Source organism: Saccopteryx leptura, chromosome 6 (assembly GCF_036850995.1).
Source record: "Saccopteryx leptura isolate mSacLep1 chromosome 6, mSacLep1_pri_phased_curated, whole genome shotgun sequence".
Classification (NCBI taxonomy): Eukaryota; Metazoa; Chordata; class Mammalia; order Chiroptera; family Emballonuridae; genus Saccopteryx; species Saccopteryx leptura.
The window spans coordinates 161,589,259-161,605,005 of record NC_089508.1 but is presented as its reverse complement, the minus strand read 5'-3'; the positions used below and the strand labels follow the sequence as shown (position 1 = coordinate 161,605,005).

At 43.8% G+C, this 15,747-nt stretch overlaps 1 protein-coding gene and 1 pseudogene across 1 annotated transcript in view; one reads left to right on the top strand and one right to left on the bottom strand.

The window, feature by feature from the left end:
* Positions 1-15,747, bottom strand: part of PAIP2 (poly(A) binding protein interacting protein 2) — a 30,623-nt gene that overhangs the window by 3,276 nt on the left and 11,600 nt on the right. Inside the window, exons 2-3 of the mRNA XM_066344624.1 lie at positions 2,600-2,763; positions 1,013-1,192 (exon numbers count right to left, since the gene is read on the bottom strand). Of these exons, the coding sequence (XP_066200721.1) occupies positions 1,013-1,192; positions 2,600-2,737 (318 nt within the window). The 5' untranslated portion in view covers positions 2,738-2,763. The remainder of the gene's footprint in view (positions 1-1,012; positions 1,193-2,599; positions 2,764-15,747) is intronic.
* LOC136375962 (cytochrome c oxidase subunit 7A2, mitochondrial pseudogene) lies at positions 4,861-5,357 on the top strand (annotated as a pseudogene).

Genomic DNA, 15,747 nt, shown 5'->3' with positions numbered 1-15,747 from the left:
TACTTGCATTTCCCAGTTTTTTGTGCTTGTTTTGCATTCATTGTTGAAGACAGTGATTTGTCATCAGACACAGATGAGGACAAGCTAATGGATGGGAGTTTTCACAGTGATGAGGAGTTGTATGAATTTTATGATGAATAAAACTTGAGTTCAATAACTTTATGTAAAACATTTTTTCCCCAAATTTTGGGCCCCAAAATTAAGGCGCCTCTTATGCATGGGAGCGTCATATACATGGGGAAATACAGTACTTCAGAGTTTAGGGGTATATTTCAGAGACTTCTACAGTCTCTGAGACTTCTACAAAGAGAACAGAGATATAACATAGAAAGATTAACATTCTGACCTTAAATTATTTTATCTTAATTTTAGTGAAGGTCTCATTGGGTTTTACTCTAGTACTAATGCCTAGTTATGACAATTCCTAAAAAATACTTTTTACTACAAATATACCATCAACAATGAGACACTGAGGATATTAAAAATGCAAATAAGTGCCCTTTCTGCCAAGAGCTTATACCGACGTCCTGATTAAATCACAGTTCCAAAAGGAGTTAGGGTTAACTCAATTAAAATTTCCTAAATTCAGAGGGGAAAATCCTCCAAATTTTACTTTTCAGATAAAAATTTGCAAATTTCACCAAATGTTTAAGACAAAATTAAAGAACAAAACCTCTCCACCAAGCTACTTTTGTATAGGCAGGGCACATGGACATACTGTGTACTTCTTTTGGAATAATGTTTTAAAACATTTATGTATCCTAGGGTAACAGTTATCAAAACTAAAACAGTAATAAGAAGTCTGCTAGTAGTCTCAGACTAACTCCAGAGTGTTGCCAGAAGTCACTCCATGTCATAAGTGAGACTGGGTAGCCTCTGCTTACATAGTAAAAGGCAGTATAATTTCAGAAGGGGAAGAGATGCAGAACTCTTCTAAAACAGATGGTTGCTGGCTTTTCTGCTTATGGGAAAGATGAACTAGGTTTTAAAAAGGTGAGAAATAACTTTTTACCACAAGATCTTCCAGAGAAGAGCCATCACTGATAACAAGGTCATTAAACTGGTCCTGGATTTGGTCCATCGTCTGTGGGAGATCTCGAGCTGGAATAAACCACTCATGTTCTTCTTCCTCTTCCAGCATTTCTTGGAAACAGCGTTCAATAAATTCTTCTTCCCATAACTCCTCTTCTATCTGGATTTATAATAAATAAAGGATAATTTTTAGCATACTTGGTAAGATATCACTAGGAACAACTGAAAATATCTGAACTATTTAAGAGCACAATGTCATACTTCCTCATGTGCTAAGGAAAAAAATACACTATTTACCATAACACCTGGGAAGATTTGTTTAGAGTTTTGCTATGTTGTTACTTGTGTTAGCACAGCTGTTTTCAACCGATGGCTTTAGGCGACCCCTGTTTTGGTCGTTCAACCCCTGCCAGGGTTGCGACCCACAGGTTGAGAACTGCTGTGTTAGCAGAATATACTTTTTTTCCATTGAGGGTGGAGAGAAAGAAATAGCAAATAAAGGAGTGCTCTCATTGAGGAATGCATGTCAAAATTACCTATGCTACTTTAAAACTATATACACCCTAAACCAGTGGGGTCCCCAACCCCCCGACCAGTATTGGTCCGTGATTTGGTACCGGTCCGCAGAGAAAGAATAACTAACTTACATTATTTCCGTTTTATTTATATTTAAGTCTGAACGATGTTTTATTTTAAAAAAAATGACCAGACTCCCTCTGTTACATCTGTCTAAGACTCACTCTTGATGCTTGTCTCGGTCACGTGATACATTTATCCGGCCCACCCTAAAGGCCGGTCCATGAAAATATTTTCTGATATTAAACCGGTCCGTGGCCCAAAAAAGGTTGGGGACCACTGATCTAAACCTACCCAAAATGAATGAAAACAATCTTAACAGGTAGGGTCAGGGCATAGATAAATAAACAAACTCCCAACTGATTCTAACTGAAATAAGGACTACACATTGTTGTACTTTTGAATATCCATCACGGGATATGGCAAAATCAAGCTGGCTAGGTATTACCAAAGCCGTATCAGGAAGGAGATAACAAGATGGGAACAAATGCCAGAAATATGGGGGAAAAAAGACAGTATTTATTAATGTAGGAGAGTTCGCTAGAGAACAGTGGTGTCAGATTTTTCAAGCTGATTAGATTGAATACCTCATGTGAAAAACATTAATTCTACATCCTAGCACCTGTGCCCATCTGCTCCTGAATCCTACCTACTCTCTTGACTTTCACTGCAATTGAGCAATATAACTGGTGTAAAGGCAGTGGTTTCCAAACCTAATTGCTCACTGGAACCATCTGGGAGTTTTTAAAAAACAAACTCCCAGGCTACACCCTAGTCCACCTGAATCAGAATCTCTAGGGTGGAGCCCTGAAAAATAACTCACTAATCATAGTAATCAGCATCCAAATAAAATAGGAGTGGAGGTACATAAATCCATATAGTTTACATATAAGCGATCAGATACAAAATACATTTAAGAAACAAGTACAACTAAATTATTTGAGGGCTGTCATGGGGTACAAAGAAGAACATGTCTGTACACAAAACTAACTTGTCTGTTGAATTCCTCTTCATTTTCCATCCACATGTACTCTGCAAATGGATTGTCATCTTCATGAGAATGACCGTTAATAATCACATCTTCATTGATGATGCTTGGGCTAGTACTGCTGCGACTTGGATCTTTCATGGCTGGTGTTAGTTGTCGTTTTTAACCTTAAAAGAACAATGCAGCTAATTTAGTCAGTCATTTTTTTGTGTGTGTGTGACAGAAACAGAGAGAGGGACAGATAGGGACAGACAGGAAGGGAGATGAGAAGTGTCAGTTCTTCATTGTGGCACCATAGTTGTTCATTGATTGCTTTCTCATATATGCCTTGACAGGGGGGCTACAGCAGAGCGTGTGACCCCTTGCTCAAGCCAGCGACCTTGGGCTCAAGCTAGCAATCATGGGGTCATGTCAATGATCCCACGCTCAAGCCAGTGAGCCCGCACTCAAGCTGGCAACCTCAGGGTTTCCAACCTGGGTCCTCTGCATCCCAGTCCTCCGCTCTATCCACTGGGCTCGCCTGGTCAGGAAGTCATTTTTTTTTTTCTTTAGTGAACGTTTATTATCACCAGTCATCATGGTTAGGTGTTATATGTACATTATATATATATATATAGTTTAATTTGTTTATTGATTTTGTAGAGAAAGGAAGGGAGAGAGACAGAAACGATCTGTTTCTGTGTGTGCCCTAACTAGGAATCAAACCAGCAACCTCTGTATATTGGGACAATGCTCTAACCAACCAAGTTATCCAGCCAGGGTACATATGCTATATTAATGCACATGATAAATCAAGAAATTGGAAAGCTTCATTTCCCCCCCAAGTGATTTATATGTTTACAAAATAGCTGAGAACCTAGATTCATCTGTTTTCAGATAAGAGTCAATGAACATAATTAATTGCTTAAATGGAATCCCCAAACCACCTAATTAAAAAATACATATATCATATATCCCTTGCTTTATAAAACAAGCATGGTCTGGAAGACTTAAATCATCAAGTGACTTTAAGAAAAGCAAAAACTTGACCCTGGCCGGTTGGCTCAGCGGTAGAGCGTCGGCCTGGCGTGCGGGGGACCCGGGTTCGATTCCCGGCCAAGGCACATAGGAGAAGCGCCCATTTGCTTCTCCACCCCCACCCCCTCCTTCCTCTCTGTCTCTCTCTTCCCCTCCCGCAGCCAAGGCTCCATTGGAGCAAAGATGGCCCGGGCGCTGGGGATGGCTCCTTGGCCTCTGCCCCAGGCGCTAGGGTGGCTCTGGTCGCGACAGAGCGATGCCCCGGAGGGGCAGAGCATCGCCCCCTGGTGGGCAGAGCGTGGCCCCTGGTGGGCGTGCCGGGTGGATCTCGGTCGGGCGCATGCGGGAGTCTGTCTGACTGTCTCTCCCCGTTTCCAGCTTCAGAAAAATACAAAAAAAAAAAAAAAAAGAAAGAAAAGCAAAAACTTTAAAAGCCCAGGGGTTGAAAAGTATACACTAACAAATTTTTAATAACCCCTTAGTTCCTTAGTCCCAAGATAGAGCACTGGATCTCTCAGAACTTCGTAGCCCACTCTATAGTTGACAGTCAACCCTTGAATAACATGGATTTGAACTGTGTGGGTTCAAACTTATACATGGACCTCACTCCCCAATTTACTAAAGTTCAATTGGCCATCACAGTTCAAAGCACTGCTGCTCAAGGGTCAACTCCACAGTTGGGAATCAGCATGTGCAGTGGGCCAACTATAGTTTTACACCAATTTCTACTGTGGAAATTTGTACTTTGGGAGGTAGGTACCTCTAACCCCTATGTGGTTCAAAGGTTTATGTCCAGATCTCCCCATCGTACAATGAGTTTCAGGCATCCAACTTCTTTGTGTAACCACCTCATCTTGATTATCTCATCATTTTTTATGTAAGTAAAAGCAGTAACTAATACAGTAGGGTCTAGTTGGTTTCTTATACCCAATACAAGCATACCTCTTTTCATTAAGCTTCATAGATGTTGCAATTTTTACAAATCAAAGGCAACCCTCCCCACCACCAGCAAAAGGATTACAAATGGCTCTATTGCAAGACTCGCTTTTGTCGTGTTCTGGAACTGAACCTTCAGCATCTCAGAGGTATGCCTGTAGGTGATAACGTGATCTAACTTAACTGATATATTGCAGGCTAAAAGTTCAAACATAAAATTTCAGATGTTGCTCGCTTTTCCATCTCTCTATGGTTAGGAGCCCGGCGGTCCTCCATCCGGAAATAGGTAGGGGCCCTGATGTTTGCGCAAGGCCAGAAGGTAGTTCCACTTCCGGTGTGGCGCTATTGCTTCCCCCTGTTGTCCTAGTTGGTTGGTGGGCATTAACTGAGCCAACATGCTGTGGAACATGCTGGCTCTTCGTCAGATTGCCCAGAGGACCATAAGTACTGCTTCACGCAGGCAGATTGAAAATAAAGTTCCAGAGAAGCAAAAGCTATTTCAGGAGGATAATGGAATTCCAGTGCATCTAAAGGGTGGAGTAGCTGATGCCCTCCTGTATAGAGCTACCATGATTCTTACAGTGGGTGGAACAGCATATGCCATATATCAGCTGGCCATGGCTTCATTTCCCAAGAAGCAGGACTGACTTCAGTTTATTCTCCCAGTAATCAGTTGGTTCAATTTCATTCAACTCTCTATGGACCAGTAAGCTGATAAATAACTGAGTTCTTCTTTGGGGATCAATATTTATTGACATGTACTAACTGCCATCAATAAAGCAGTCTTTACCATGAAAAAAAAAAAAAATTCAGATGTTATAACATTCTACCAATTCATTAAGTCTGAAACTGTTAAAAATAGGTTTATATAAAACAAGAGTTACTTGGACACAAATTCAAACAATGGCGTCACTTGTGCTAAAGGAAGGAAACATCTAATATGTATAATATATAGCAGGGGTCCCCAAACTTTTTACACAGGGGGCCAGTTCACTGTCCCTCAGACCGCTGGAGGGCCGGACTATTAAAAAAACTATAAACAAATCTCTATGCACACTGCATATATATTATTTTAAAATAAAAAAACAAAATGGGAACAAATACAATATCTAAAATAAAGAACAAGTAAATTTAAATCAACAAACTGACCAGTATTTCAATGGGAACTATGGGCCTGCTTTTGGCTGAGATGGTCAATGTCCGGTTCCATATTTGTCACTGCTAGCCATAACAAGTGATATGACGCGCTTCCGGAGCTGTGACGTGTGCGTCCCACGTCACCAGAATTAGTCTGTATGTGAGCAACGCCGTGCTTTGTGGCGCCCCCACATACAGTACTCCAGGAGCACATCCTGTGCTCCTCTCACTGACCACTAATTAAAGAGGTGCCCCTTCCGGAAGAGAGGTGGGGCCGGATAAATGGCCTCAGGGGGCCGCATGCGGCCTGTGGGCCGAAGTTTGGGGACCCCTGGTGTATAGAGCTTAAAAAAAAAACAAAAAAAACCCTCTGGCCCTGGCCGGTTGGCTCAGTGGTAGAGCATCAGCCTGGCGTGTTCGATTCCCGGCCAGGGCACACAGGAGAAGCGCCCATCTGCCTCTCCACCCCTCCCCTTCTCCTTCCTCTCTGTCTCTCTCTTCCCCTCCCGCAGCCAAGGCTCCATTGGAGCAAAGATGGCCGGGGCACTGGGGATGGCTGCATGGCCTCTGCCTCAGGCGCTGGAGTGGCTCTGGTCACAACAGAGCGACGCCCCGGATGGGCAGAGCATCGCCTCCTGGTGGGTGTGCCGGGTGGATCCCAGTCGGGCGCATGTGGGAGTCTGTCTGACTGCCTCCTCAGTTTCCAGCTTCCGAAAAATACAAAAACAAACAAACAAACAAACAAAAAACCCTCTTCAGGTCTTCCTCCTCCAAAGTTATTAAACCAAGGTTGGTGCAGCCATGACAGAGTACCAACCACTATATGATCACAGTGAGCTACCGGAGCCCTTCTCCAGTGTTATGAAAATCAGGCAAAACACTAGTAAAATCTCCTACTAGAAATATGTTTTCTCCTTGGGTTAATGTTCTGGGAGAGACTTGCTCTATGTGTACTGCCTGACCCTTTAAATTCATTTTATGAACTTATCTTTAGGGAACCTAAGTATAATAAAAATTAACTTTTATTATATAATATGAATTAGGTCTCTAAGCTGGGTATAGGAAGCCCTTATCTTGATACACATGTATTTTCTCAAATACCGAATACTTATAACAACAGTATTCACATATTTAGTTAAGAGGTTGTCAAACTAAAATTTACTGAAAACGTCTGCCCTAGTTATTGTATATATATGAAAAGAAGCAGAGACAGACTGAGATTTACGTGCTATAGTGTGGGTAGAAAGAAAACATAGCCCTGGCCGGTTGGCTCAGTGATAGAGCGTCGGCCTGGCATGCAGGAGTCCCGGGTTCGATTCCGGCCAGGGCACACAGGAGAGGCGCCCACCTGCTTCTCCACCCCTCCCCCTCTCCTTCCTCTCTGTCTCTCTCTTCTCCTCCCGCAGCCGAGGCTCCATTGGAGCAAAGATGGCCGGAGCACTGAGGATGGCTCTGTGGCCTCTGCCTCAGGCGCTAGAATGTCTCTGGATGCAACAGAGTGATGCCCCAGAGAGGCAGAGCATCGCCCCCTGGTGGGCATGCCGGGTGGATCCCGGTTGGGCGCATGTGGGAGTCTGTCTGACTGCCTTCCCGTTTCCAGCTTCTGAAAAGTGAAAAAAAAAAGAAAAGAAAACATGACTTGGGTTAGGAAACTGAGACTGTGAAAGCAGACAAGACAGAAAACAAACAATGGATATCTTTGATATTTTTATTATCAACCTTGAATTAAATAAACCCTTTATTTTGATAACAATTTTTGACTAAATAGCAATCAGTTCCTCTAAAGAAAATTACTCATTCTAGCCTGACCTGTGGTGGCACAGTGGATAGAGCATCGACATGCAACCCCGAGGTTGCTGGTTTGAAGCCCTAGGCTTGCCTGGTCAACACACACGGGAGCGGATACTTCTTGCTCCCCCCCCCCTCCCTTAAATGAATAAATTAAAAAACAAAAGAAAAAGAAAAAAGAAAATGACTCATTCTGATGTCAGGCTACCAAAAGAAAGTTTTTTTTTTTAATATAAGAGACAGAGGCAGAGAGAGGGACAGATACGGAAAGACAGGAAGGAAGAGATGAGCATTAATTCTTTGTTGCAGCACCTAAGTTGTTCATTGATTGCTTTCTCATGTGTGCCTTGCTTAACCTGGGGGGGGGGGGAGCTGTACCAGAATAAGTGACCCCTTGCTCAAGCCAGGGACCTTACGGTCATGTCTATAATCCCGTGCTCAAGCCAGTAACTCTGCATTCAAGCCTGTGATTTTGGGATTTCAAACCTGGGACCTCTGAGTTCTAGGCCAACGCTCTATCCACTGTGCCACTGCCTGGTCAGGCATGCTACCAAATATTTATACACTCAGCCTGACCTGTGGTGGCACAGTGGATAAAACGACGACCTGGAATGCTGAGGTCGCCGGTTCAAAACCCTGGGCTTGCCTGGTCAAGGCACATATGGGAGTTGATGCTTCCTGCTCCTCCCTCCCCCTTCTCTCTCTCTCTCACTCTAAAAATTAATAAAAGTAAAAAAAAAAAATTTATACACTCATCTTTACACAAATTACATTTTAGATTTGCCTCAAATATTATGAAAAGCAGAGATCAATCCTGCTTTGCAACCGGATGCAATTTGGTTTACTCTGTGTATGAACCAATCATTAAACTTGTTCAAAGACACCCCAATTTATAACAGCTTTTCATTATTTTCCCAATATGTATCCTATTCCAATTTGTACCCATTAAATCCTACTTTCAGACAACCAAAGTACAGTGTGTCCGTAAAGTCATGGTGCACTTCTGACCGGTCACAGGAAAGCAACAAAAGACGATAGAAATGTGAAATCTGCACAAATAAAAGGAAAACCCTCCCAGTTTCTGTAGGATGATGTGGCTGCATGTGCGCATGCGCAGATGATGACATAACACCGTGTATACAGCAGAGCAGCCCACGGTCATGCCAGCCGAGATGTGAACGGTACAGAGGAAAGTTCAGTGTGTTCTGTAGCTTGCTAAATTCGAATCTGTGCCAAAGTGCAACGTGAATATTGGCGCGTTTATAACAAAGCGCCACCACACAGGAATAACATTACTCAGTGGGATAAGCAGTTGAAGGAAACGGGCAGTTTGGTGGAGAAACCCCGTTTGGTAGGCCATCAGTCAGTGACGAGTCTGTAGAGGCTATACGGGACAGCTACCTAAGGAACCCTAAAAAAAAAATCTGTGCGTGAGCCCACATCGAACTGCACTGAATAGGTATGAAACTGGGAGAGTTTTCCTTTTATTTGGTGCAGATTTCACATTTCTATCGTCTTTTGTTGCTTTCCTGTGACCGGTCAAAAGTGACCCATGATTTTATGGACACATTGTATTAACAAGTGGCTTATATCTCAAAAAAAAAAAAAAAAAGGCAAAAATCACATTTAGTCGAGTATTGCATAATCAATATTCAAATGGCATTGAATAGTTAAGGAGCAATTCTGTATGTATATGTCCACTTAGAAATACATTTTTTTTTTAATTAAGTGAGAGGCAGGAAGGCAGAGAGACAGACTCCTGCAGGTGCCCCTATTGGAATCCAGCTGGCAAGCCTCCTATGGGATAATGTTTGGCTGTCTGGGGCCACTGCTCTGTTGCTTGGCAACTGAGCTATTATAGGGCCCCAGGGGGAGGCCTTGGAACCATCCTCATCCTCAGCACCCAGGCCAGCTCATTCAAATCATTCGAGTCATGGCTGTGGAGGAGAAGGGAGAGAGAGCGAAGGGGAAGGGAGAGGGGAGAGGAGAGAGGAGAAAGGGGAGAGGGAGGAAGGAGAAGGGGTAGAGAAGCAGATGGTTGCTTCTTGTGTGTGCCCTGACCAGGAAACAAACCCAGGACTTCCACACGCTGGGCCTAGTCTCTACCACTGAGCCAACCAACCAGGGTGAGAAATACTTTTAACTTGTTTTAAAATATGCTTTCAGGTGACTAAAGTAGATCAATGTATAAATGCAAAAACAAATTTTTTTTTCTTTCATTTTTCCGAAGCTGGAAACGGGGAGGCAGTCAGACAGACTCCCGCATGCGCCCGACCGGGATCCACCGGGCACGCCCACCAGGGGGCGATGCTCTGCCCATCTGGGGCGTCGCTCTGTCGCGACCAGAGCCACTCTAGTGCCTGGGGCAGAGGCCAAGGAGCCATCCCCAGCGCCCGGGCCATCTTTTTGCTCCAATGGAGCCTCGGCTGCGGGAGGGGAAGAAAGAGACAGAGAGGAAGGAGGGGGGGTGGAGAAGCAGATGGGCGTTTCTCCTGTGTGCCCTGGCCGGGAATTGAACCCGGGACTCCTGCACGCCAGGCCGACGCTCTACCACTGAGCCAACTGGCCAGGGCAAAACAAATTTTTTTTAAAGAAAACTGTTCTCCACACATTTTATGAACACAAGTTTGTTATAGATACCAAGAAAAGAGTCTATGAAATCTAATTAAATGAAATTACTTTGTCAAGCAACATTTGGTAAAGAAATCTTAACTGATTTAATCTTAAACAAAAAAGAATAAATTGGAGCCTGGACATGCATACATTAGACAGCTAAGGGATGGAACAACTGCTGACCAAAATTCTGGCTACAGCTAGTCAAGTAGTAACTAGAGGGGTAAGGATCACGTACTTTCAGAACATTGACAGACTTAACAATTATTGAACCCAAGGTGTTCTAATATAAGGTAAATGTATTTGATTTTTAACTTTCTTTTTTTTGTTTTGTTTTGGTTTGGTTTTTTTAAGTGAGAAGAGATAGACTGCCGCAAGATCCAGACTGGGATCCACCTAGCAACCCGTCTGGGGTGATGCTCGAACCAACTGAGCCACTGGCTGAGGGAGAGGAAGGGAGAGAGAAGGAAGGGAGGGAAAGAGAAGCAGATGGTCGCTTCTCATGTGTGCCCTAACTGGGGATCGAACCCAGGATGTCCACAAGCTGAGCTGATGGGGCCATGGCCTGTTCTTGATTCTTCTTGGACCACTCTTTTATAGTATTTCCTTTTTGTGTTTGCTATTTAAAAATATTTAATATATAGTTCAAGCACTATAAAGTTTATGATCTTAAAGTGTAAAATTGTAAAGTGATTGGCATATGTTCAAAACATAAGGCTGAATGTTGTAAAAGCCAGTGCTGCCTTGGGCAAGAAATAACAGTTGGGGCCAACAATAGACAAAGCAAAAAGCCTGGTAGAGATGCTTTGGGAAAAGACCTGTGAAGATACTATAATCTTACCTCTGGCTGACCTTGAGGTCCTGCACAAAAATGACGGCTACAGAGGTATAAACTGCCCCAGTGTTGAAGGTGAGCCTCAACATACACAATAGCCCATCTGCAAAGACTGGGGGAGTTTTGGGGGTTTTTTTTACAGGTATTTAAGGAAATCTCTTTTAAATAACTAGGTGACCACTAAGCTAATGAAACAGACTTCAATGGCCACACACAAAAAAGATTCAAGTTTTACAAAATGAGTTTATAAGTCACCAAACAACAACAAGCAGAACACCCCTGGGGAGAAAGGAGAATCTGGATTCCATAGCTGCCATATTATAACATTCAAAATGTCCAGTTTTCTTTTGAGAGAGAGAGAGAGAAGCATCAACTCATAGTTGCATCACTTTAGCTGTTCACTGATTGCTTTCTCATACGTGCCTTGACTAGGTAGCTCAAGGTCAGCCAGTGACCTCTTGGCTCAAGCCAGTGACCTTGGGCTTAAGCTAGTGGCCTTTGGGCTCAAACCAGCAACCCCGGGATCATACTGATGATCTCATGCTCAAGCCAGTGAGCCTGCACTCAAGCCTGTAACCTTGAGGTTTTGAACTTGGGTCCTCAGCATACCAGGTCGACACTATCCACTGCGCAACCACTAGTCAGGCTCTTTTTAAAACAGAACTTAAAATGTTTTTATTGCTTGACTGATTTTAGAGAAAGAGGGAGAGAGAGAAACACTGTTTATTGCTCCATTTATTTATGCTTTCATTGGTTTATTCTTGTATGAGCCCTCATGGGGGATTGAACCTGCAACCTTAATGTAGAGGGACAATGCTCCAATCAAGCTACCTGGCCAGGGCTAAAAAGAATTTAAATTTATTTTTTAAATTTACTGATTTCAGAGAGAGGGAGAAGAAGGGAGAGAAAAGAAGAAACAGAAAGAAAGGGAGAGGGAAAGAGAGAGAAACATAAGAATGTGTAGTTCCACCATCCATGCATTCATCGGTTGACTCCTGCATGTGATCTGACTGGAGTCTGAACCCACAACCTTGGCACATTGGGACAACGCTCCAAACAACTGAGCCACTCAGCCAGGGCCAAAATGTCCAGCATTCAATACAAATTGCAAGGCATACAAAGAAATAGGAAAGTATGCCTTATGTACAGGAAATAAATAAATAAAAGTATACCCAAGGAAGCCCAGACATTTCATTTAATAGACAAAGACTTTAAATTAGGTATTTTAAATATGTTCAAACGGCTGAAGAAACCATGTACAGAGAACTAAAGGAGGCCCTGACAGGTTGGCTCAGTGGTAGAGCATCGGCCCGGTGTGAGGATATCCCAAGTTTGATTCCTGACACATAGGAGAAGTGACCATCTGCTTCTCCATCCCCTCCTTCTCTCTCTCTCTTCCCCTCCTGCAGTTGGAGCAAGTTTTCCCCAGTTGCCAAGCAACAGAGCAATGGCCCCAGATGGGCAGAGCATTGCATTGCCCCATAGTGAGCTTGCCAGGTGGATCCTGGTCAGGGTGCATGTGGGAGTCTGTCTCTTTGCTTCCCTGCTTCTTACTTTAGGGGAACAAGAAAAATACAAAGCAAAAAAAAACAAAAACAAAAAAACTAAAGGGAGCCATAAGAGTGATGTTTCATCAAAAGACTATCAATAGAAAAGAAGTATATATAAAAAAAAACACATAAATAGAAACTCCAAAGTTTAAAACTACAATAACTAAAATAAAAAGTTACTAGACCAGGCCCTGGCCGGTTGGCTCAGTGGTAGAGCATCGGCCGGGCGTGTAGAAGTCCCGGGTTCGATTCCCGGCCAGGGCACACAGGAGAAGCGCCCATCTGCTTCTCCACCCCTCCCCCTCTCCTTCCTCTCTGTCTCTCTCTTCCCCTCCCGCAGCCAAGGCTCCATTGGAGCAAAGATGGCCCGGGCACTGGGGATGGCTCCTTGGCCTCTGCCCCAGGCGCTAGAGTGGCTCTGGTCGAGACATAGCGACGCCCCGGAGGGGCAGAGCATCGCCCCCTGGTGGGCAGAGCGTCACTCCCTGGTGGGCATGCCGGGTGTATCCCGGTCAGGCGCATGTGGGAGTCTGTCTGACTGTCTATCCCCGTTTCCAGCTTCAGAAAAATACAAAAAAAAAAAAAAAAAGTTATTAGACCAGACCTGTGATGGTACAGTGGATAGAATGTTGACCTGGAATGCTGGAGTCATTGGTTCAGAGCCAAGTTTGCCTAGTCCGGGCACATATGAGAAGCAGCTATCAGTTGATGCTTCCTGCTGTCTCCCCTCCTGCCCCCGGGGCCTTTCTCTCTCTCCTCTAAAATCAATAGGTAAAATCTTATAAATATAAAAAAAAAAAGACAAGAATCACCTGACCAAGTGGTGGCACAATGGATGGAGTGTTGGACTGGGATACAGAGGATCCAGGTTTGAAAACCAAGGTTGCTGGCTTGAGCATGCGATCATAGACATGACCCCATGGTTGCTGGCTGCAGCCCAAAGGTTGCTGGCTTGAGTAAGGGGTCACTCACTCTTCTAAAACTTCTGTAATCCCCCCCCCATCAAGGCACATATGAGGAAGCAATCGATTAACTACTAAGGTGCCACAACAAAGAACTGATGCTTCTCATCTCTCTCCCTTCCTGTCTGTTCGTCCCTATCTGCCCTTCTCTCTGACTCTGTCACAAGAAAAAAAACAAACAAGAATCTCCATTAAAAAACAACAAAAAACAGGCCCTGGCTGTTTGGCTCAGTGGTAGAGCATCGGCCTGGCGTGCAGGAGTCCTGGGTTCGATTCCTGGCCAGGGCACACAGGAGAAGCGCCCATCTGCTTCTCCATCCCTCCCCCTCTCCTTCCTCTCTGTCTCTCTCTTCCCCTCCTGCAGCCAAGGCTCCATTGGAGCAAAGTTTCCCCGGGCACTTGAGGATGGCTCTGTGGCCTCTGCCTACACGCTAGAATGGCTCTGGTTGCAACAGAGCGACTCCCCAGATGGGCAGAGCAGCCCCTCCTGGTGGGCGCATGCGGGAGTCTGTCTGACTGCCTCCCCGTTTCCAACTTCAGAAAAATACCAGAAAAAAACCCTAAACAAACAAAAAAACACAACAACAACAAACGTTATGCCCTGGCCAGATAGCTCAGTTTGATACAAACCTGGTCAGGGCACATACAGGAACAGATCAATATTCCCCTCTTTCTCACCCTTTCTTCTTCCCTTCCTCTCTAAAATCAATACAATAAATATATATATATATATGTTACTAGAGGGTTGCTCAGGAGCCTTTCAGTAAGTTTTAATATCTAGTAACATAACTCCCTTACCCACCTTTCTTTGGGGGGAAAATCTTGCAAATTTGTTTTTCATGTGAACTTTAGAATCATTTTGTGCATAATAGTGTGACTAGAATTTATTAATTTTGCAAATTTATCACTATTGGATTTTTACATTAAGTTGTTTTGGCCAGAAAGACAGAATATCTATTTTCCTGGAATTGTTTTAATTCCTTAAAACAAATAAATCAGGACATTTTACCAATAATGGTGGGCCAGATTATTTGGACCAGTCTTGCTACTGAAAATTAATGAAACCCTTTAAAGCAGTGGTCCCCAACCCCCGGGCCATTTGGTACCAGTCTGCAGAGAAAGAATAAATAACTTACATTATTTCCATTTTATTTATATTTAAGTCTGAACGATGTTTTATTTTTAAAAAATGACCAGATTCCCACTGTTACATCTGTCTAAGACTCACTCTTGACGCTTGTCTCGGTCACATGATACATTTATCCGTCCCACCCTAAAGGCTGGTCCATGAAAATATTTTCTGACATTAAACCGGTCTGTGGCCCAAAACAGGTGGGGACCACTGCTTTAAAGCACTAGTGTTGACAAGAAAGTAAAGTGGGAATTCAGAGAACAAGTGGAGTACCTTTGTGCTGCGGGCTTTTACCCATTAGGATTCTTTGGGTTGACTCCTTGGATTCTTTATGGAAGAAGAGGCACAGAAATCAAGGTGGTAAAATGAACAGAAAACCCTACCTAATCTAAACCAGGACCCTTAAGGGCTATATGCTCAGGGTAAGGGTAAACCAAAAGTAATCCCCACTTGCCACCAAGCATATCTAGAGGAAAAGGTGGAAGGGAATACAGATACTGTGACTATGGCTGATTCCCCTGTGGACAGGAAGAAATTCTCATCACCTGGGAGGTCCAGTACATTCCAAGTCATGAACTGAGTATGAAGTGGTCCTGAATTGGCAGTGTCCCCAGTGCCAATGCCTGGTAAAATAAAAGGGAAACTCCTTGAAAGGGAAGGCATCTTCACTGTAGGCCTTAGGACCTCCACAAATATATATATTTATATAATATATATATTTTACAGAAACAGAGAGTCAGAGAAAGGGATAGACAGGGACAGACAGAAACGGAGAGAGATGAGAAGCATCAATCATCAGTTTTTCGTTGTGGCACCTTAGTTGTTCATGATTGCTTTCTCATATGTGCCTTGACCGTGGGGCTACAGCAGACCGAGTAACCCCTTGCTCAAGCCAGCAACTTTGGGTCCAAGCTTGTGATTTTTTGCTCAAACCAGATTAGCCTGCGCTCAAGCTGGCAACCTCGTAGTCTCGAACCTGGATCCTCCACATCCCAGTCTGATGCTCTATCCACTGCGCCACTGCCTGGTCAGGCTCCACAATAATTTTTAAGGGTAACAAACAATATATGATTAAAGAGATCCTGACCAGGCGGTGACACAGTGGATAGAGTTGGCCTGGGACACTGAGGACCCAGGTTTGAAACCCCGAGGTTGCTGGCCTGAACGCAGGCTCACCAGCT